Below are 21927 nucleotides of genomic sequence, written 5' to 3'. Positions count from 1 at the left end.
ATGGAAGATTTAATAACCCAAAACAAGCTATTAGATCTGGTAATGAGATAAACCTACCTGATGCCTACACTACAGAAAGGAGGCTTGTGAAGTATTCATGAGAAAAACCCTAAATATTTTAATTAAAAAGTAGCATTCAGCCTGGTATCAAAAGACAGGCAACCTCACTAAGACAAGTTAATTTCTGTATCTCAGTTTACTGCATTACCACTATTAAAATTTTCCACTCTGTGAGAGCAAAAGGTCAGAAGCTTACTGCTCGCACTAAGGAAAAAACTACTCAGAAGGCACTGCCTCTTGAGAGAGAAACCAGATCTATAAATAAGCTTTCCTCACACTAAGCAACATATCCATTAACAGGATTCCTCACATCAAAAATACTATTTCTACAGACTGACTTATTGCTTCTTGTGTGTTTCATTCTTTCTTTAAACACAGATCCTTTGAATAGAGACAAACTTTTCTAAGCAGAGGAACTTATTTTGGCTGCAAGTCTCAATGCCACCACATAAGATCTCAGGATTTAGACAGGTGGATAAGTACAAAACAGGTACCAAGTCGACAACTGAAACAGAAAGTTAATTTCTTCTTAGTCTGGGTAAATACGTGTACAAACTCCAAGTCAAACTTAACTCCAGTAGCTGAGGAAGAAAAAATGAAAATTATTAAGGCAAACATTAATTTTAGCTTCTTCAAAATATGCAGGGCATTTATCAAACAATTACATTAACATAGGATTTTTCTAAAGTATTTATAAAAGCCTCATTCTTAGTTGTCAGAAGATGGAAAATTGAAGAACTCAGTATTTGAGGAATTTAGGTAAGCAGATTTTTTTTAACTTGTGAGCAGTAACAATTTTCAGAAATTATATTAAAAATATGGAATATAGACTTACTTCATCTACTCTTTAATAGATTTTTTTCATTTTTATCTGTAAAATCCATGAAATAGAAGCTAAGTATGCAAATGGAGTATTCTATAAAGAAGCACACTAGATGCATTTGAAGTCTTTCCATTAATAATTGAACACAAATGGCATCTGCTAAATCTGAGGCCTCATGAAACACCAAGACTGGCAAAGACTGACGTCATTTTGCCATTGCATATGAAGTATCTTTAGAAAAGTGTTCTTTTAGTTTCTTGATCCATTAGTCTTACTGAAAAAAAATTAAGTTATAAACAAAAACAGACAATCTAAACACAGACAAAAAAATTCCTTATCAATTACTGCAGAAGACAACAAACCTGGGAATGCTTACAAGTAGTCCTGCAACACCTGAATTCATACTGGAGATTTATGCACTTTTGACAACACATTAAGGGACACAAATTACTTATGGTCACTTGTTCTGTTTGCAAGTTCACATGAAGTAAATATTATCACGTTCTAAAGCATTTTGTGCAAACATTAGAAGATTATGGAAACAAACTAAAATATTTTAGTCTCCTAAATATCTATAACATAACTTAACACAAGGAAAATATATCACACTACCCTAAATATTCATAGTTCACAACCACTGAAATATAAAGTTATAAATTAAATGTGAAATTGTAATGACTATTTGCTTCATTACTGAAAAATTACCTTAGTAGCATCCTTGACATACATAAAAACATAATCTAGAAAGTCAATTATGAACCATCCTAAAATGGTCATGAAATAAATACTTCCAACCAAAAAGCATCTCATTTGACAAATAGCTTGTTTATGTATATAAACACGTAACATGATACAAAAAGATGGCTGAAGTTCTGCATTGATTTTTATGCAATGTCTTTTCATACTAAAAGCAGATATGACAGTTAAAACAGTTTTCATATCTGGCAGTGTAATTAAGAGCTGAAAATAATTTATTTAGTTTCTGAAAATAATACAACGTGAATATTTTAAGACCTGTTAAGGAATTATTATATTATTCTTGCCTGAAGCACCAAATTTAGCATCTAAAACACTGTTTCAGGAACAGAAGAAATGCAAGATTTAAGCATCTGTCTACTGATACATATCACTGCAATCTTGCAAAAATAAAAAAAATTTAGTGCTACTGCCAAAACTAAGACCACCCAAAAAAACACATACTGCATATTTATAAACTGCTTGCTCAAAGGCGTAGCCTATGTTGCTTTATGCATAGGAAGAAACTTGATCACTGAAGTAAAACCATTGCCAAGAAAGCAGAAATGTTTTGTCAGGTTGGTGGGCTTTTTTTTTTCAGTTTAATGAGCTGCCTTTCTCCAAGCTAGTTTTACCTTAAAAGGCTTTCAAGATGTCAAACGAACGATTTACTTCTTCCGTGAGTACGTATGCTGGATTGCAGTAAGGAGGTAATTCATCTCTCCCAACCAAAGTCTACAAAAGAGCTTTTATAAAGCAGCTTAGCTTCATACCAGTTTGTTAAGAAACAGAGACTATACTCATACGTCACAAAACTTCACCACCATCAGCTTCATTAAGTACACTAGGCTGTCAAGTGTACTTACATAAACAAAATTTATTATTAGGAGAAAACAGACCAAATTTGAAAAGATTCTTGGAAATTTTTATTAATTTACTGACTACTGGAAATCCGCCTTAGCTTAGTTTAGTTTTGAGTAAGGTAGGAAACAATTCTGCATTGGGTGAAAATTCAAACTTCTTACATAACTGGGGCTTTTGAGAATAATGGAATCAGAAGACAGAAAAAAAAATGCAGCTCTATTCACTTAAGAGCCAAGAATTGCAAAAAAAACTATTCCTGAATTACTGAAGTCCACGGAAATCTAACTGATAGCCTTCTTTCAAAAACGTCTACTACATAACTTGCAAGTGGATGCAGAAGTGAGGGATAAGATATACCACAGTAGGTTCAAAATAATAAAGAAATAGGAAGCCACATTTATAAACCACTCCAAAGAAAAGAAGGACAAAACTCTTAGAACTAAGACTAAACAGGTTTTTTTCAATCAAGTTTCTGACATTCCTGAAACTATGAACTTTGTTGTTGTTTTGGGATGTGCTTTTTTACTCCCTTGCTCTCATCTGTCTTACAGTTTTTGACTCAAGTCTACTACAATCTCTGCTGCTGAGGCAACCTCCATTGCTTTACTGGCTGCCACTTTATGCTGATACTTACACAACATACTTGAGCAGCAGAGCATCTGTGTAAGAAAAACTAAAGGAAAGCAAAACAATTATTGAAATTATTGAAAGGACTAGGAGATAAAAAAAAGTTAAGTAATATACAGTCTTTCAAGAAAGAACAGTAAGCATTCAAAAGCTGAAACTGATGAACTCACAAGAAACAGTTCCTTACATATGCAAGTTACACTTGAAAAAGGAGGAGTTTCCTTGAAGGAAGAGGACAAGGACACCTAAAAATCTCAACTCCTCCTTTAAACCATCAGTAAGAAGTGTAAACTGTAGGCCAGTATCACAGCTATTGTTTCATTAAGTACAATACCCAACTGACACTATTTTGCAGTGTTACTACAGAATTAAATCCATGCACCATAAAACTAAGACTCTAACTCCCAGATATTTTGGTCTCTTTTGTAGACACATGAAAACTTTTTAATACACTAAATCCAAATCACTCTCTTCACTCTTCGAAGTTGGTGACACAAATAAAAGTTCCTGGAACTGAAATTATTTGGTAAAAAGGCTCTGATGGAGATTTAACAATGTGTATCTACATAAGACTTCATAACAGGATAGTAACCATCGCATAGTTTGAATAATTAATGTATTACTAGCACTTAGAAGTATTATTTTTTTTTAAATATTTGTGCTGCTGAAAAATAGAATACTGCTTCTGATCACCATCACCAAGTTCTTCATTTAGCAAGAAATATGTATGCAAAATAAAAAATAGCGAAATATTACAGGAAAACAAGTTTCCTGTTTAAGCTGTCATGAAATTAGTATGCATCTATATTAAGCTGTAAGAGCAGATTTCAACTAACAGACTTTTAGGAAGCAAGGGGAAAACCCTAACGAATACGAAAGTGTTTATCAGTAACTTATCTGCTAGAGATCTCACAACTAGACTAATAAACTGTTCAGGTATCACCAGGCTGCCATTAGATTAACAATCAATGCAACCAAATTTTTAACGTATACCACCATGAACAAGAATGCTTCAGGAAGAGAAATCCCCACACAGAAAATATTTTTATCATCTCTAACTAAACCGAGTAACCGGTAACTGCATTAAACTTGATTACAAGATGTTTTTCAAAAGTAGTCATACTGAAAAATCAAAGTTTAACAAGTTACGGAAAAGATACAGAAAGAAACTTTAAACGGAAAAACCTAATACTGCAGATTTATATGAGAGGTTCCAGTTCTCATTGTCATTGCACTTACCATTTATGTCCTCCTTTTATACTGAACAGTAAAAAGGGATAGGATATAAGTGAAGTAAGCTTACTTTTCAAAGCTTTTAAGAAACAAAAACAAGGATTAGAAACAATTATTATTTTCCTTCTAAATACATGGTTGGCAGAAGACTTCAATATGTTATAAGGATTATGCCAAAAGAGTTTATCAAGACCTGATATGGTAAAAACTATCCTCCAGTATCATAAATGCAATTTTCACCAAGAGGCAACTTTTAAACCCTTAAAACAGAGAATAGCTTTTTTCAGTGTATGTACAATAGTAATCCAAGACTAGAAGTAATTACCAGATGGAGTCTGTTCACAAGTAAACAAGTATTAGTAAGAATAAATTAAAATATTTAGTTGTGTAAGAAATTCTACTAAATTGAAAAAAGATTTGATGTATCATTTTGCAACCTCTAGAAATGGTTTACAACTCAACTCTGCTGCAAAATGCAAAGACTTTTTCAAACTCCCATTCACATTATACAACTTAAGTATAGTTATCTGAAGACGTTATAATGAACACCTATAAAATTACAGGCCATGCTTTAGAGTTACACAGCTGCCCTTATTAGAAAGGAGTTGCTAAAGAAAGTAAATACACCACTTCGAATTTTGTTTCCATTCTTCTTCTTTTTAACGTTCAAAGGATAGCAGAAAACGTAATTCAACACATGACCAGAATGGTAAAGAATAGTCTGAAGACTAGAGAAAACATTTTTTTTAAATTATTGTATATGCCACTTCCAAGTTCACATGATATTAAGAAAACACCACCTGTACTGTATATTCCTTTATATAACTGCTAACCCTTTTGGTAGGGTTGTCACTGCACAGCTACATCTATACAGTCTGGCAGTGTATTAATTAGTTCCAGATGAACACACAATTCCAGTCACGCAGCTCAGTGGGAAAGCTACACTCTTCCAAAGCATTTGGAAGCAAAGCACCTTCACCCTTCCCCCCAAAAAAAGTCATCGTATAAAAGTCGCAAAAATTACGCATAGTGATTGAAGTGCTTTCCATTTGAACCATTCCTCTTCCCTTCTTACGCTACATTTTTGCCATGTCCAGCACATCAACTTGAACGGTTTCTATTCACACAGACTTCAGAACTTAAAATGCAGATAAGCATGAGGATGGCCAAACTGTAGGAAGCAATTCAAGCACAGAGGCTAAGTAACATTATCTCAAGACAATTGCAAAAAAAACAGCAGAGGTTGCCATGGCCAACATTGTCTAGTTTTCTCAGCACCCCAAGCTGCAGGGTATAGGCCACAATTTCTGAACAGCAATGGAATCTGAGGGAGCTACTGCAATCTCACGCCTGTGGGCTGGCTCCCCAGCTTCCCCTTCCTGCAGCTCTCTGCAGAAAGAAGCATGGGTCTCACAGATCAGCCACAGGAGGATTTTGACAGGTGGCTTATAGGGTCAGAAAGTCAGGCCACCCCAAAAGATCCTACGTGAAGATATTAAGGTGAAATGAAATTTCGTATTTGGCACTACAAAAGTCACAATCAGTAAGTGCTATTTCTTAATTACATCAGACAATTGTTATCTGCTATTTCACAAAGTTTGTGTAATAATATGTGGGAACACACTAAAGGACATTATGAGTTTTGAATTCCTGATCTTTATTACCCCAAAGAAAAGACATGCTGAAAGCAGTTTTCTTTTACAGTGTGAGCACATATGAAAATAAATGATTATTTTGTGCTTCAAGTTTCTCAAAACACAATCAGCAAAATCAACTGACAGCTGTTAGTAACATCAAAGGAACAATTCTGCTTCCTCCCCACATCCTTACTAAAAATACTAAGGTGCAGAGGATGGGGAAAAAAGATGTCCTGCTGAGAACAGGAAAACTTATTTTCTAACTTCTCTTAGGATGTCTCAGAAAACGCATAATATATTCTTCTCAACCCTATAGAAAACATTACAGTAGAGAATGTAAACCAGGTATTTCTTCCACAAAATACGAAATCAGAAAGTAGCTGAGAAACCAGCAGTTTATTTTTGATTTATGTATCAAGTTGTACCTGTAAAGGGGAGCAAAACTCCCTCCTCTGCAGACTATAGTTGTTATACTAATGTAAAAGAGCATTGTGTGTATCGCTTATTTATTGCTTCCTCACTAAGAATAGCTGTAACAGAAAAAGGTATCCCTCTTGCATGAAACTAAAGCATTCACAATACAGGTTGCGTTCATTTAACTGCTTTGGTTGGTAGAAAAAAAAATCATACCCTTGATCAAAATAGATCATCACAAAAATTTAGAAGCTGACTCCTCTGATACCACCATTTTGCTCGTCCTGCAAGATGAGTCTTCAGGGGCAGAATACACCTAAATTACTAATATAAATAATGTAGAAATTATAGCAGAGGACAATATTTTTCCGACCTTTATATTCACTCTCCTTTAGTAAAGAGTTTGAGGCTTTCCTCATCTAGTTTTACAGTAGGGTCAAAGGGGAGAGTGATTTTAGGCTCCACATGAAGTTTACACTGCTCGTTTTGTTTCTGAAGTATGTTATTCTTAATAAGTTAAGCATAAGCCAAAACAAGCAATTCAAACAAGCTTAACAGCCTGAACTGTTTAAAAATTTTAGCCTTCAGTCAAACTAGGGCACTTCCTCATGCAAACATCATTTATTCGCATGACCTCCCCCTTCGAAAAATTATATTATTTTATTGGAAAAATTCATTTCCCAAATAAAAAAGGCAAATTATTACCTGAACACCTTCACTTAACTGAAGTGTTACATCACTAGCTTGTAGGAAAAATAACAGTGATGCTATCGTACAAGAGAACAACTACACTGCTAAATTTGTACCATTCCGCACGTGAGAACGATGGAATACTGAAGGGAAAAACAGTAAACAAGAAGGCGGCAGCTCGATAGCTAACATATAAAAATACTACAATTAAAAAAATCCTTTTACAATTTGGACTTTCACCATAGAATTTTACTTACATTGTCCATGAAATTTGGCTTAAATCCTCCCTCCTGCTGTCGTCGCAATTCCTCCTGTTCCCTCTGACGTAGCATCTCTTCTTCACGACGTCGATGTTCTTCTTCATGTCTAGAATATTTTTCAAAAACTATGTCAATTTAGACTCTTGACCTGTTCAGGCTTGTACTCAGTCTCAGGGGACAAGATCTAAGATTTAATTTTTTATATAGTGTAAGGCATTAATCTACTCCACCTGATGAGTTTGAATATTATTGAAGTATTTTTTTTTAACTGGAATACAGGTAATTACAATACCAATACATTCTATACCTGTTCTTCTGGCTACATATTGGTAAGCAGGTTAAAATACTCCAATCCTTAACAAGTCACTATGGATTAAAACATTCCAATACTGTCAACTGACACATTTTTAACTCTGTGAGGTGTTTGTGTTTTGTTCTTTTTTCTCATCTACATTTCTTGTGATATTTAACATAAAAACTCAAACAACATGATGATACTCTGTCTATTTTCTTAAATTTTAGCAGAGGCATGAAAACAAGTATTTGTATGAATGAGGTCTTGTATGAAGTAACAATTGTTTGCAACATACCAGAATATCAAGTGAAAATACCCCCAAAAATCTCATGTCAGACTATAAATTTGCAATGCTACTATTCCACAGACATATCACCTGCCCATAAATCTTAGAAGCATGTTCGTATCTATTACAGCTCTGTTACAGCTATGCCTAAGTCACAAGGTTAAAATAAATACGAAACAAAAAAAAATATGTTAAGACATTTCCACACTATTTAGAAAGCTCAGAAATTTACAACAGAACTAGCAGAGCTGAAATAAATGAAAAAATTAAGTAATACTTGAAACCATTCTTTTGTATTAGCATAAGTGGTCACTTTTCTGTTCAAGAACATTAACAGAAACATCACACATTATGCTTTTGAAAAGCAACTCTTTAGCAGTAGAAACATTTTTATTTGATGTCAAAAGCAAGCTCTACAAGCTAGAGTATCTAAATTCACGCAGGCCTACAGCAGCTGCATGCCACACCTTTGCACAGTAGAAGACAAAATACCTCAGTTGTATCTGCTTGCGCTTTTGAAGTTCTTGATTTCGAAGTTCTTCCAAACGCCTCAATTCTTCTTGACGTCGCATGAGATCTAACAGGATTAAAAATGTAATAAAGATAAAAGCTGCCAATCAATGATGTGGCAATACAGTAAATTGCTATTACTGTCAGACTACAATTCTAACATTCAATTCTTAAGCAATTTCTCAATGCATTTAATAGTTTCTTCCCACCAAGCTAAGTCTAATATATGAAAAACACACTGGATCCACGGCTCACAGAAACACAGAAAGGCACAGGACTGGCAAAGCCTCCACAGCAGGTTATGGAAACAGAAATCTGAAGTCCTCAAACAAAGAAAAGGAGAAAAACCTCTCAATTTCTTAAATCACATCCTGGTTTTACATTTAGGGGAAGGCATCGATTTTCTCACAATGCTGTATACTGCTGAAGTCACACTAGCAAGAAAACTAGTACAATATATATGAGCTTATACTCTCCGCTACCTATTGAGGACCACTGCATGGCACACATCTGGAAAAAGTGATATGAACTTCACCTGCATGTAATCTGAGCCTCCATGAAGATTTATCACATGACTGCTTACAGCAACTTACAAATGAGTAATCTTCACACTACCAGAAAGGAATGGCCATATCCTCGTAAAAAGCACTTAAAATCCTCTTAAAAAGCAGGGCACAACTAATAGTAATTAATTTCGCTGTACTAGTTTCTGACCAGTTACATTATTAATTTCTGCCTGGAAATTTATGATTTCTTCAATGAATATTAATTCTACCTTTTGTTAGAAAGCATTTTTTTGCCTTTCTCTCTTCACAGGATATGGGCCACATGACATTATTTATAGACACCACGAAGAACATTCCACTATACCATCTATTAAATGCCTTTTATGCTTTAGTTCAACTACTCCACACGTTTTTCTAAGCATTTTTTCACTACACTAATTAAAGCATCTTTCTAGCTATGCAAATAACTTTCCTCAAACTTGCATCAGTATATATTATTACAACTCAACCTTTGACTTTAAAATCCAAACACAACTACAATGACCAGTACATTTCATCAAAAAATCATGTATTTGTTTTCTAACAAAGAAGATTATCAAATTTTTACTCTCACGGCATCCTTATTGACATTAGAAGTCCTTTCTCAAGCACACTTTGCAGGCTTGCTTTTCCAATCTCTGCTGCAAAGTTAACACATTTCACACTTCAATAGAATATTATTACATTGAAGATTCACCCAAATCACAAAGTCTGAGGGCTGCTTCTTTCCAGCTGTGCTTGCCATAGAAGGCTTGGCCACTGTTATCCTGACACTCGGAGCGTGCCACAAGCACTTCTTTTTTTTAATAACCTTTAGATCATTTCAGAGTACAAGTGCACTTTTTCCTTTCAAAAATAACCTTTAGGTTGTTTCAAGGTATCAATGAGATCAAGAACTGACCCACTCCATGCTCAATATTGTCCACTGTGAGAAATGTGTTTCCTTGCCAGTTCTTTATTCTTCCTAATTTATGTAGCATTCTCTTTTTCTTCTGTTAATACACTGGCACAGGATTGCCTACTTTCTCTCTATCACCAATTGCTACAAATTTATCATTTACTTCCCTTTATTCTTAAGATGCAGAGTCCTACTTTTCCCAGTGTCCTCTTAATTTTTTTTCCACAGCATAGTTCTGATTACTGCCTTCCTTGAAATTGTTATATTTTCAAGTTCAACACACCAATTTATGATCCAGTACCATTTGACAATGGCAAAATATTAGCACAAAGCCTTACTAGACAGATGAAAATACAGATCTAGAAGTTCAGGCTGTGCACAGAGCCATTCATATTAAAAGATCTGCACTGATGGTAATTCTGGACTGACGTATGTTGGACGTAGGCCCTCTCACTGAATAGAAAAAACCTGCACTAAAGCAGCTGTGAAAGAAAAAAAAAAAGACAGAAAGCATTATTATTAGCTTCTGCACTTTCCTGTGCTTAAAAAAGCGCAAGGCCGTCATTTTATCCTCAGCCTTCTGCAGAGCAAAGGGCAGAAGGTGAACATGTACTCTCACCTCAGAAGTTAATTCAAGAAACAGGAATAGCATGTTCAAAAAGATTTTTAAGTTGTTCTATGCTGTTCTACGCTGATTTTTCAGGTTCTAAAAATGGAGAACAAATGCCCAGCTGCCATATAACTGATAAAGAATGAAGCTTCTGGTTAAACTCAGAAACATTTTCTAGTATTTTCATAAACTATTTAACCACCATTATGAGGGTATATTTACAAAAGTCTGAAGCATACCACCAATATGTAGATCAGAAACATCATGCCAATTTACTTACACATGGAAACATGTATTCTGCTTTACAAATTACTTCCGACTCAATCTGTCAAAACATGACACTTAAAAGTGAAAAATCACACATATCAAAAGAATGAAGTCTACCTTCAGTATTAATACCACACCATGAAAACCTGAGTACTTAAGCCAAAATGTTGAAGTCCTACCAGCTCTTAATAAAGCGATTTCCATAAAACCTTCACCTGCAGGAGTACGTGGACTCTGGTAAGCTCACACTTCCTATCGGCTTTTTAGCTCCTGACAATTAATATACTGTATTGCATATTTCAGAATAGCTCTTTCAACACACCTTTAAATCTGTGGTTTATGCATCGGGTATACAAAAATATTAATTCTAGGTTTGGATGCCTCAAAAGTTTCGTTGCATCTTTCCTAAAAACTCTGTGATGCAGTCTCATTAGTATGATTAATATTCTTGGCATGGTCTGAACTTATACCCAGAGACACTGTTCGGATCAGCAAGATTTAGAAGCAAGTAACGTCTGAAAATAAATACAACAGAAAAAAACACCTTATTTTCATAAACACTGAAGCTGAAGAGTCTATGAGATTAAAACAGAAGGAATGTTTACTAACCACTAGAGTTTGGCAAATTAAACATCTGCAGGTGCATAAGAAGAAATCTAATAATCTGAACAAAATTCCAAGTTATTTGGTACCAAAGAGAAGTGCCCTGTTAACCAAATGGGGAAGAGAAAATCCCTCTTCCCACAATAACAAAAAGCATGTTTCCTCACTGGAATATTAGCACCGAAAACATTCACATTCTAGTGGCTCTTCAACAGGAGGAGTAATTCTTTTCCCTTTACATATAAAAGTGGAGCTTAATAGATATTCAAAACAGGAATAGTTTTTCCTTCACAGTGTCCTTAAAAGAAACCCTAACATCCATAAAACATACCTAAGCTCTTCTCCCACATTTTACCAGCAAGACCTTTTCTATCTTAATAAAAAGGCCACTGTCTTCTTGTCTCAGTTTAAAACATGATTAAGGCATGACAATTTAGGAAAAAGTAATCCCTAACCTTGCTGTCAAGTACAGGCAACAGGTGGATAAATTCTAAAAAAAATTAGAGAGTATAAGTTCTAGAACTGGATCATCAGCACTGTCAAATATTAATGGTCAGTTAATGGTAAATTCATCCAGCCTGTATTTTCAGCACTGAACCATCTTTACTAATATCAGTCACACATATACACAAAATAAAAAATGTGTCTAATTGAAAAGGGGGGACTGTATTGTGTATTATACACACTGCTGTTATACCACATTAACATTCACATTCCTCACCTGTAAGATATATATATATGCTTACATGCAAACCAAATGCTTTAACATTTTTTGCTTGGAAAATAAACCAAGAAACAACTTGACAGTTGTCATTTCAGGTGTTTCAATAACTATTTGGCATTTCAAAACAATTTTTTACTGTATTACGCTCTGTTTTTCAGTAAAAGATCTTACATAAACAGTATGGTTTCACACTAAAAGCAAGCACGCCTCTTTAGAAAAAATAGGCTAGAGTAAACTTTTTCCTAATGACAACTTTCAGTTGCAGTAGTTTTAAGAATACTATATAAAAATGAAATATGCTCCTTTTAATTTCTTTTCCAGTTACAAAAATGTTTTCAAACAGACTTTAAAAGACTCTGTGTTTACATTCAATATATTCAAGCATTTAGGTGCTTTAATTCCACCAACCTAGGGAATGCTCTCATCCAGCTCATACAGATATTTTCAACATGTCATTCAAGTCAGCAGAAGGATAAACCAGTCTCACATAGGGAAGGCGTACCGTCAACAAAAATGTCCTTTCTTAAGAGTAAGCGTTCAGTAAAACCAAATAATTGCAGCAGAAAGCTTGTATGAGTTTCATGGGTTTCAGTTTTGAAATGCGTCCACAACTTAGAATCTCAAGAAGTTAAAATCCCTTTAAAATGACAAGGCCCTCTTATTCAGCCTATCAAGCTAGTTATTGTACTGTCCTATGATCTAATTCTCTTAGGGACAAGAATTTTTAGGTAGCCATGATCTCCCTTAAATTAAGATTAAAAAAAAAAATACTTCACCATTTCATTCATGCAACAATCCTTGAAATCCTTTCTGACAGATTTGTAATATATTTAAACTTCATCCACTCAAGTCTTGCAATTTAGCAGTCATACAGAGGGAACTAAAATCAAGTGGTAGTTCAACAGTTCTGAACTGGAAAGCAGTGATTGCATGTCCACACCATTTTGGGAAAAATGTGTTTTGGGGAGAGGCTAACAGGCAGGAAGAACCAGGTACTTGCCCTGCTGCTGTCCTCTCTGCCCAAGAAACACAAGCTCCACCCAGCTCCATTCTTAAAGACAAGGACTGAAAGCAATTGCTGGAGGACTTTTTCCTCTGCAACGCTAGCAGAAGACAAGATGTCCAAGCAATTACAAGAGGAATACATGAGCTTAAAATTTCAGGAACGACTGAAATTCACAGCAACTGTGAGTTATTTTGAGTTGTTACATACATATAATACTATGCACACATCAGACTTCTCAGCTGGGTTTCAAATGGAAAAAAAAAGTAAAATTAGCTACTGGAACATTTAAAAGCGTATCAGAGGTGCACAGAACAGCCAAAAGAAGTACGAGCTATCATTTTTTTAATTTTTTTCCTGCATATGGCCCACAAACAGTACTTAGTCCTATCTATTACCATAAATAACACCAAAAATGGAAAATAATTTTACTGATGTGTGAAGCTGTCATTCAATTTCTTTACATAAACTACTTACACTAGACAAATTTAAGTGAAGAAAACAGACCTAGACAATGACTCCTTTCTTAATTTCTTAACCCATCTCTGCAAATCACAAAGGAATACATGTAAGGAGTAATATCACTTCTTTTTTCTCAGTTCAATGTATTTAATTAAACAGCATCTGGCAAAATCTCCAAGTTCAACATACAGCTTGATATGCTACACAAAGAAAATCTGTGACAAAACAAATTTAATACTAGTAGTTTATATGACTTTACCTTGCCTCATCAGCATCAGCTGATGCTCATGTCTAGCTGCTTCCATTTCTGCCTCTAGTTTCTCTTTGGCTTCTCTAATGTTCCTGTCAACCTGTTCACGCTGTTGCTTTTCCATCTCATCAAGAGCCTTCCACCGTGAAGCATACTCAAACTCAAATGTTCCAGGCTGAGCAAAACGTGGCGGCTGTTCTCTTTCCCTAATAAAAATTTTGCCGTTAAAATGCACAGAAGGATACATTTAGAACAACAGCTGTAACGGCCAAAGAATTTATAAACAATCACTTGAAGTGTACATCTGACTTTAAATCAACCCATCAGATGACTACATTCTAAACCAGTCAAAGCTTAATTCAGCTGTTAAGACAAGTAATGTGATAAGAGAAATTGTCCAAATAAAGATCTGTTCAAATTATATAATTTTAAGATAAAAAATTCATATCTACATTGGTACAAAATACTAAACTGCAACACTAGATTAACTGTGTTCAGCCTTTTAAAGCAAGCACTCAATTCATAAAACCAGTTATTTAAATAAATATCAAAGCTTAACAGACACCTCAGAATATTAGCCAGAATTTCTAATCATTAACAGGTGCCAACATTTTATTTCATATTCTAACACTAATGTTGTAACTAACAGTGACATATTTTTAAAAAGTGGTATTTTACAGCCTTACCAGAATAAGCATTTTAGCTTCAAGCAACATGATTTCTAAATGGCAACTAAATTTCAACATTAAAAATTAATATTATCAGATTAGGTGACTTCTCTTACACCTCATGATCAAGACTCACTTTCTCATATCATGCTCAAAGTTTTATCTGAACAGTGGAAGTTGCAAAGATTTACACTCCACTGATGTTACAAACAGTTAATGGCCTATTTAGAGAAACAAAAAATTTGTGGGTATACAAATCTCTGCAGGATTAGACCACACCTCTAATCCATAAGAGACCATAGCTTGGCTGGCCACAAGCTCCAACTGTAGGACAGTGTAGGACAGGAACCTACCCACTTCAGTAAATGCACAGAATGTTAAACCAAGAAGTCAAGCCTGAATTTTACTATGATTAGGAAATCTTGGCAATGTCCTATTTAATCCTTTGACACAAAACAGCACAACATGCAAAATACTACTTTCTGTTACACAAACTTAAAAATAAAGATAAGCTTATATTTACCAAGCTAAGTAAGTAACATAAATCATGTTTTGTAAAATAAAGCTAAACACAACTTACTTGTGATACTGTTGTGTTTTTTGCATTAACTTCTCTGGGAGTCCGTCTTCATCATCAAATTGCTCCATTGGTTCTACAACAACAGGTCGAGGTGTTCTGGAAGACAGTTTTAATTGAATAACTGAATCATAAATGAAGCAGTTAAAGTTATTTTAGTATTTTGAGGAAACACTCCAGAAAGCTAACATGTTATCTATAATTCCTGTGTCTTGCAAATCCTTTTTAAATTGTAAAATTCCAATGAACCCTGATTTTTAAAATTATCTTTGAAAATAATTGTTTCTACACCCAAAACCCTCTATTTCACCTAGAAATCACAATATACTTATGTAGTTGTTTGCTATGAAGTATTTAAAGATTTTTAAAAAAATCTCAATATCATCTACAGTTACAAAATATTTAGGAAGGAACTACCTTTTGTTCTCATCAGTGAGGCAACATGGGAGCCACAATTACATTGCAAAAGCACCAAACAAACTCAAAACAGAGTACCACACCTATTCATATTTCCATAGAATATTAAAGGTTACTTTTGAAAGTTACTCTACAATTAAAAACAGCTTGATAATTTGGCATTAATATTCCAGTCATAATTAGAGAAACATTTCTGTTTAAGTTATTTAAAACCCATTATTCGAACAACCATACCCTCACAAATCAGAACTCTAATTTATCTTTGAAAATATCTTCCTTGAATTCTCATTATCTGAAGTAATCAGATTACTGGCATGTATTAGCCAGTACTGACAAGGATAGCAGTATGAGGATCCTGAATCGTGTAAAAAGCTCTCTACACCAGTCTCAGGAGCACCGCCTATAATATGCAACCTCAAGCAGTTAGAAAAGAGCTAGAGACTATTTTCAAAATGCCAGCGCTTATTTATTGTGTCCACACCTTTATTTCACTTTGCAGATCTTTTCGCAGAAAAAAAACCCAATATATTTTAACAACATGGACAGCTGAAAAATAAATCTTTGGGCACAGAGTATAGATTAAAAAGATGAAGTCTAGAATCACAGAGCACAACTCAGCAACTGTTTCGTCTGATGTTATCTGTATGGCAATTGCTGGCAGTTGTGTTATTTAAATGCAACTGAACTGTGGTGTTAACAAGTTTATGATTTAAACCAATTTTAAATCTCTAAATTCACATTTCAAATGCCTAGTTTCAATATACTTAGTCCATGAATTGAAAGATTTTATTCTGATCAGGCAAAGAGTTTTCAGCTAAAAAAGTAAAATTTTAGATTGTGAAGCAAAAGTATCATGGCAGCAGATTCCTGCTAATTATCCTTGCAACTGCACATTAGGGAACACATCAGCCACCTAAGCAAGCCAAAGATCAAGTGCTTTTTATTCACTCAGCCCATGGTTAGATGGTCATTTCAATCCAACAAATCTATCCAGCTGGTAAAACAAGAACACCCTCCCTCATATCCCAGCTTATTTTTTCCCTGCCACATCGCTCATGCCAAGAATAGCATTCACATAACACTGAACTGGATTAGTTCCCTGGTTTGGCTCAATGTACTTCTATTCAAATACTAATGCTCAGAAAACCCAGGGGATAAGAACAAATTGCTGGCACCTAGTGATAACACTAAAGACATACGCAGATTGAATTTACTACGTAGCCACTAGGTCAGCTCAGTGGCACAAATATTAGAGTATTGCGAGAAAGGAGTTCCAGACCCTTTCCCCACCTGCAATCTCCTCCTGGCAACATTTTCTCCTGCCTTATCCTCTGCTGAACCTCATGTTCATAGCACCCATGTTAGCAAGCACCTTCACATGCTTAAACAACCAAAAATGAATCCAACAAAACCAGCTGAATAATTTTCTGTTGTTTTAGCAAGCACAAGTGGCTTATGGAAGTATCAGAAAGTTCTCAAGCAGATAAAAGATCAACAGCACAGCCAGGGCAGGAAGAGAAAAAGAACTACAACTTCCCCAATTTGATGGCAGTGAGTTTCCATGCTGTGGAACCACAGCCTTATTTTCCCAAATGAGAATCAGAAAAATAAAAATAAATCCTTAATATCTATCATTTCACACAGCCTTTAAGAAAGCATTTTAAAATGTCACTAGTGAATGTGTTAAAGCACAGCAGTTAACAACCCTCTTCAGCAAGTGCAGAAATAAGAGATGCAAGAGTACAGTAATTTGCAAGCTTGCTTGCCCTTGAAATAGAAAGTTTTCCGCAGATCGTTGCCATAAACCTCTGCAGAATCTAAGTCTTCATTTTCAAGGAAAAAAAAAAAAGTACTTCTGGCCTTTCAAGCCACAAATAAAACTTTTGGGATAGAAATAAATGCAGACAGACTTTCCTGAGTTCACAGAAATATGAGCAATGTAGTGCATTGTTTTGCTACGAAACACAGTAATATTTTCTCACGTTGTTACTGGGATCAGGAAGAGTGCAATCAATGAAAACAAAGTGTCACTAGATAAAGCCCCCACTATACAGAGAAGGAAAAGTAATATTGCATATAGACAAGGAAAAGCACAATGTTGCTATCAGACCCTCATATGGTAATTACAAGTCTTATAAACAGTAAGCAGAAAAAGATGGTCTTCCTCACAAAAAAACAAAAAAACAACAGGAGTATTTGCGGTATTCATGTAAAACACCTTAATCTCTTACCTCATGGCATTCATAATTTGAAAATAAAGTAAGAACTAGTGAATACTCATGAATGCAGTCGACTTTAACATAAGAAATATATACTCACACAAATTCAAACAAAAGCCTGTGAACTTACGTTGTTAGCAAGAATGCCCCATCACTGCATCTTTCTAGAGCTTTCCGTGCTGGAGGTTTTGCAGCAAACTCTACGAAACCTTTTCCTGTAGCTCTGCCACGATCATCTACTACAACAACAGCTCTTTCCACTGGCCCAAATTGAGAGAATGCTTGTTCCAGCAGCTCATTAGAAACCACAGGTGAAAGATTCTTGACCGTTAGGGCAGCTCCATGCGTAGCAAATCGAATGCGAAGTGGTCTGCTCTTCAAAATAGTACCGTCAAGTTCTGCCTTTGCTATTTCAGCCAGTGTCCTAGATTCCTTTTTCAAGATATAAAATATTTTATATATTTTATTTCCAAAGACAACAGATATCACTTTTGTTGTTCCCTCCCCCCCACAAAAGTAGCAGTTTTTTTTCCTTGAGCACATTAGCATCAGGGATGTTCAACTTTTTTTTGTTCCCCAAAAAAAACCCCAAAGTTCCTGTCCACTGATTGAAAAAAAATATGCATTTGTCATCCCCTATGATTTATTCCAAAAAACAAAAGTGAAAAATTTTGTTGCACTTTAGAGGACTTTAATTCTCAGTATGATGGATACATTTGTGCTGCTGTGTAAAGGCCTTCCGCAGAGTAGAAAACTTGATACTTTTTCACATTTACTTACTTCAGATGTTTCTATTCAGCTTCCCTAGCTCCATCTGGTAGGAAACAGTATTTTCAAAGATTAAACTACAAGATCTAAGGTGTTTTGGGTTTTCATCTGGGGTTTTTTGTTTCTAAATAAGTGAAGATATCACACTTGCTCATTACCACTGTTGGATGAACTCTCAATAGATGTCCAATCCGAATTTCATCAACAAATGATAAAATTATCTTCTTTGCTCATGCAATCATTCTTCTCACATTTACGGGTTTTCTGCACCCACATCCATGAAACAGTCTGCATCAATAACTGTCTTTTTTTCCTTTTCAGAGATTTTCACTGAGTCTAATGTCTGCAATCCCTTATATTTAAAGAAATTATTCTTTAGATCACAGCCATTTTCTCCACAGTTCAACTGACTAGGTAGACTTATAAAAATAACATATTCCCTAAACATAACGGAAAAGAGAAGTTCAGATAGAAAGCTATATCTAATCTATATCACACACAAAACTGAGTAATGACATGTAAATATATCGCACTTCCTCCAGAAAACTGCTATTTCAGGGTGGGGGATTCTCAGGATAAAAGATGTATGGCAGAATGCCACAAGCACTTATCTTTAAGATGTCAACCAAAAAGAAAAAAATCCTAACCAGTGAAATATATGGAAAAATAGTAACTAGACACCCAAAGCACTCTAAAGTTATTCCCAGAATGATATAAATCAGTGCATTCTAGACGTGGCAGTTATGAAAACTAATCCTGCACATTAAATTCACATTTAAATACAGTATCACAAGTTTTTCAGATTTTTTTGCATGCTTACTTGAGCATATTTGACCGAAAAATGTGTTAGTCCTAAAAATCTAGTCTTATCTGAACACAACTAATTTAAACAACCCAAGGTACCATTTGTTTGCAATTTTGAGATTACATGTTCTGTTTTCACGATGTGTGAGCAGTGGTATTTCGAAAGAATCCTGTCCAGTCTTTAAAATTAACTGTGTTTTCACAGACCAAACCTATACTCATAATGAACTGTACAGGGTGAAATTTACTTCTGCACAAGAAGGATTTTTCTAGTCCTAAAGTATGATAAATTCTCCCAGTTAAATAAGGAAAGACTTTATGCAAGTATTACACGAACAACGCAGATCGCGCAACCACATCTTCCATTCACTACAGAACAGGCCGCAGGAGTACCCATGGTAGCAGCACGTAAACGGTAACTGGTGGAGGGGCCCTGAAACCAGCGCAGTACCGCGTTGTGGGGTGGGAACCTCAACGCGAGGGGCTGGGAAGGCTGCTCACAATGCAGGCCTCCGGCTCGTACGTATGGAGGCAAACAGGGGAGGGGGGAGGAGGAAGAGGAAGCCGAGGGAACTGCGTGAGCAGCAGTAAGGAGGAGGAGAGAATGAGGGGCAGCTACTGTCTTTTATTACAGGCGCCCGACAAGGAAAGGCGGGAGGGGGGGCGGTGAGCAAGGGACAGAAGTCTCCCGCTTGCAAAGGCAGCCCCTGGGTTACGGGGCAGCCACAAAGCCTCGCGCGAATCCTCACCAGGCGAATGAAGCCAAAGCCGCGGTCCCGATTGATGAAGACCTCGCTCGGCTCCCCATAGCGCTCGAAGAGGCGTTTGAAATCCTCCTCGGTGATATCAGTAGGCAGATTCCCCACGAACAGCCGGCAGCGTTGCGTGTAGCTCTTCTCACCAGGTTTGAGAAAGCTTTTGATATCGATGGTGAACCCAACCTCCTGCTCTTCATCTCCACCTTCTTTGCTCGGCACCAGCGCCATGGCCGCCGCTGCCTCACTCTCCGCTTCCAGGCCTCGCAATCCCTTCAGGTTGCCGCCGCCGCCGCCGCCACCACCCCCCACCATGCCCAGCGGCGCCGCTGGGGAGCTATTCTCGATCCGTACTTGCTTCAAGTTCCTATTCGCTGCCATATTCGGACCTCGTTCCTTTCCCGTCGGTGTTCTCGGGGGACGCAGAGCCCGGTTCAGCAACCACCGCCTCCGACCCTCAGCCAATTCAAAATGGCGCCGCCGCCAACCTCGACGAGTTGTAACGTCCCTGAGGGAGGCCCCGCCCACCGCCCGCGCTGCCCTCCCCGCCACTGCTCCTGCTCCTAAGGGGCCCGCGCATGCGCCGTCCTGCGCGGCGGTGGTAAGGCGGGAGGGGGCCGCCCACGGCATCCTGCACGCCCTCAGGCACCGTTGCTCCCCTTCAGCTGCGGCGTGCAGGCGGACCTGCCTCAGGCCTGTGCGTCTGTAGAGACAGATGCGTACCAGCGGGCTGCGCTGCCCGAGAGGATCGATAACCCGCCCAGAAAGTGCCCTGCCGCTCTTTGCTACCTCGGCTCCCTCGGTGCCTGACCCGTGCGCACGGGGAGCAGCCGCAAACGCAACCATACTGGATTGGAGCAGTGTCAGGAGCGTTCGGATCCTGCGAGCTCCGCGACAGTCCGTCCCCAGGCGGAACCCCCTGCTGCGGTGTCCCCTGAGGGAAAGGCAGGCAGGGGCGATGCCCCGCGGGGGTGTCTGGTCGTTGCGGGAGAGGGAGCTCCGCTCTCATAACTCGAGGGCTGCTGAGGCGGCTGCAGGGCAACAGCCCCGGGGAAGGAACGGCCGAGCGCTGCGGGATGGCACAGGAGACCGGGGAGGACCCGCAGGCAGCGCAGGAAACACGTTCACATGTGGAGTTACATGTGGGAGACAAATCTGAGTGGAGAGGCCTTGTTACATCTGCTGCTCGCAGAACAATTTCTTACAGGGCAACAGCTTTCATTATAAAGGAGATGACTTTCTTCAGAGAGGTGTGAAGTCGAACGTTTCCTTCCTTGGGCACCCCTTCTGGTAGCTAAGGCTACGTGTGTCTCACCTGCAGCACAAGACTATGGTTTCGTCTCCTCCTCACCTGCCAGATGCCCGGTTGCTTGGTTTGATCTGTGTGCTTCAACCAATAAATTCAACTGGCACATGGTTTCTCAGACAACGAGCTCATCAGTCTGCCTGGGGCCTCATAGAAAGCCTGGTGATAGAATTATAGAATAGTTTGATTTAGAAGGGACCCTTAAAGGTCATCTAGTCCAACCCCCCTGCACAGGGCAGGGGTATCTTCAATTAGATCAGGTTGCTCAAAGCCCCGTCCAACCTGACCTTGAATGTTCCCAGGGATGGGGCATCTACCACCTCTCTGGGCAACCTATTCCAGTGTTTCACCACCCTCACTGTAAAAAGTTTCTTCCTTATATCTAGTCTGAATCTACCCTCTTAATTTAAAACCATTACCCCTTGTCCTATCGCAATAGGCCCTGCTAAAAAGTTTGTCCCCATCTTTCTTGTAAGCCCCTTTAAGTATTGAAAGGCTGCAATAAGGTCTCCCCAGAGCCTTCTCTTCTCCAGTCTGAACAACCCCAACTCTCCCAGCCTGTCTCCATAGGAGAGGTGCTCCAGCCCTCATCATTTTAGTGGCCCTCCTCTGGACCT

At 37.4% G+C, this 21927-nt stretch overlaps 1 protein-coding gene across 6 annotated transcripts in view; it reads right to left on the bottom strand.

Annotated features, from left to right (window-relative positions):
* The window catches only part of PSPC1 (paraspeckle component 1), a 65705-nt gene extending 45221 nt beyond the window's left edge, over positions 1-20484 (bottom strand). For all 6 annotated transcript variants that reach the window (XR_011050303.1, XR_011050306.1, XR_011050304.1 and 3 more), the window contains exons 1-6: positions 19999-20484; positions 17808-18109; positions 15045-15140; positions 13806-14002; positions 8417-8501; positions 7341-7449 (exon numbers count right to left, since the gene is read on the bottom strand). Coding sequence is in view for 1 of the 6 variants with exons in the window: in XM_068425181.1 (XP_068281282.1) it covers positions 7341-7449; positions 8417-8501; positions 13806-14002; positions 15045-15140; positions 17808-18109; positions 19999-20385 (1176 nt within the window). In the remaining 5 variants the exon portion in view is untranslated. The remainder of the gene's footprint in view (positions 1-7340; positions 7450-8416; positions 8502-13805; positions 14003-15044; positions 15141-17807; positions 18110-19998) is intronic.
* Positions 20485-21927: the final 1443 nt, after the last annotated feature.

The sequence above is a fragment of the Nyctibius grandis genome, chromosome 2, assembly GCF_013368605.1.
Source record: "Nyctibius grandis isolate bNycGra1 chromosome 2, bNycGra1.pri, whole genome shotgun sequence".
Classification (NCBI taxonomy): domain Eukaryota; kingdom Metazoa; phylum Chordata; class Aves; order Nyctibiiformes; family Nyctibiidae; genus Nyctibius; species Nyctibius grandis.
The sequence above is the reverse complement of the archived record's forward strand: the minus strand, read 5'-3'. Positions and strand labels throughout refer to the sequence as shown.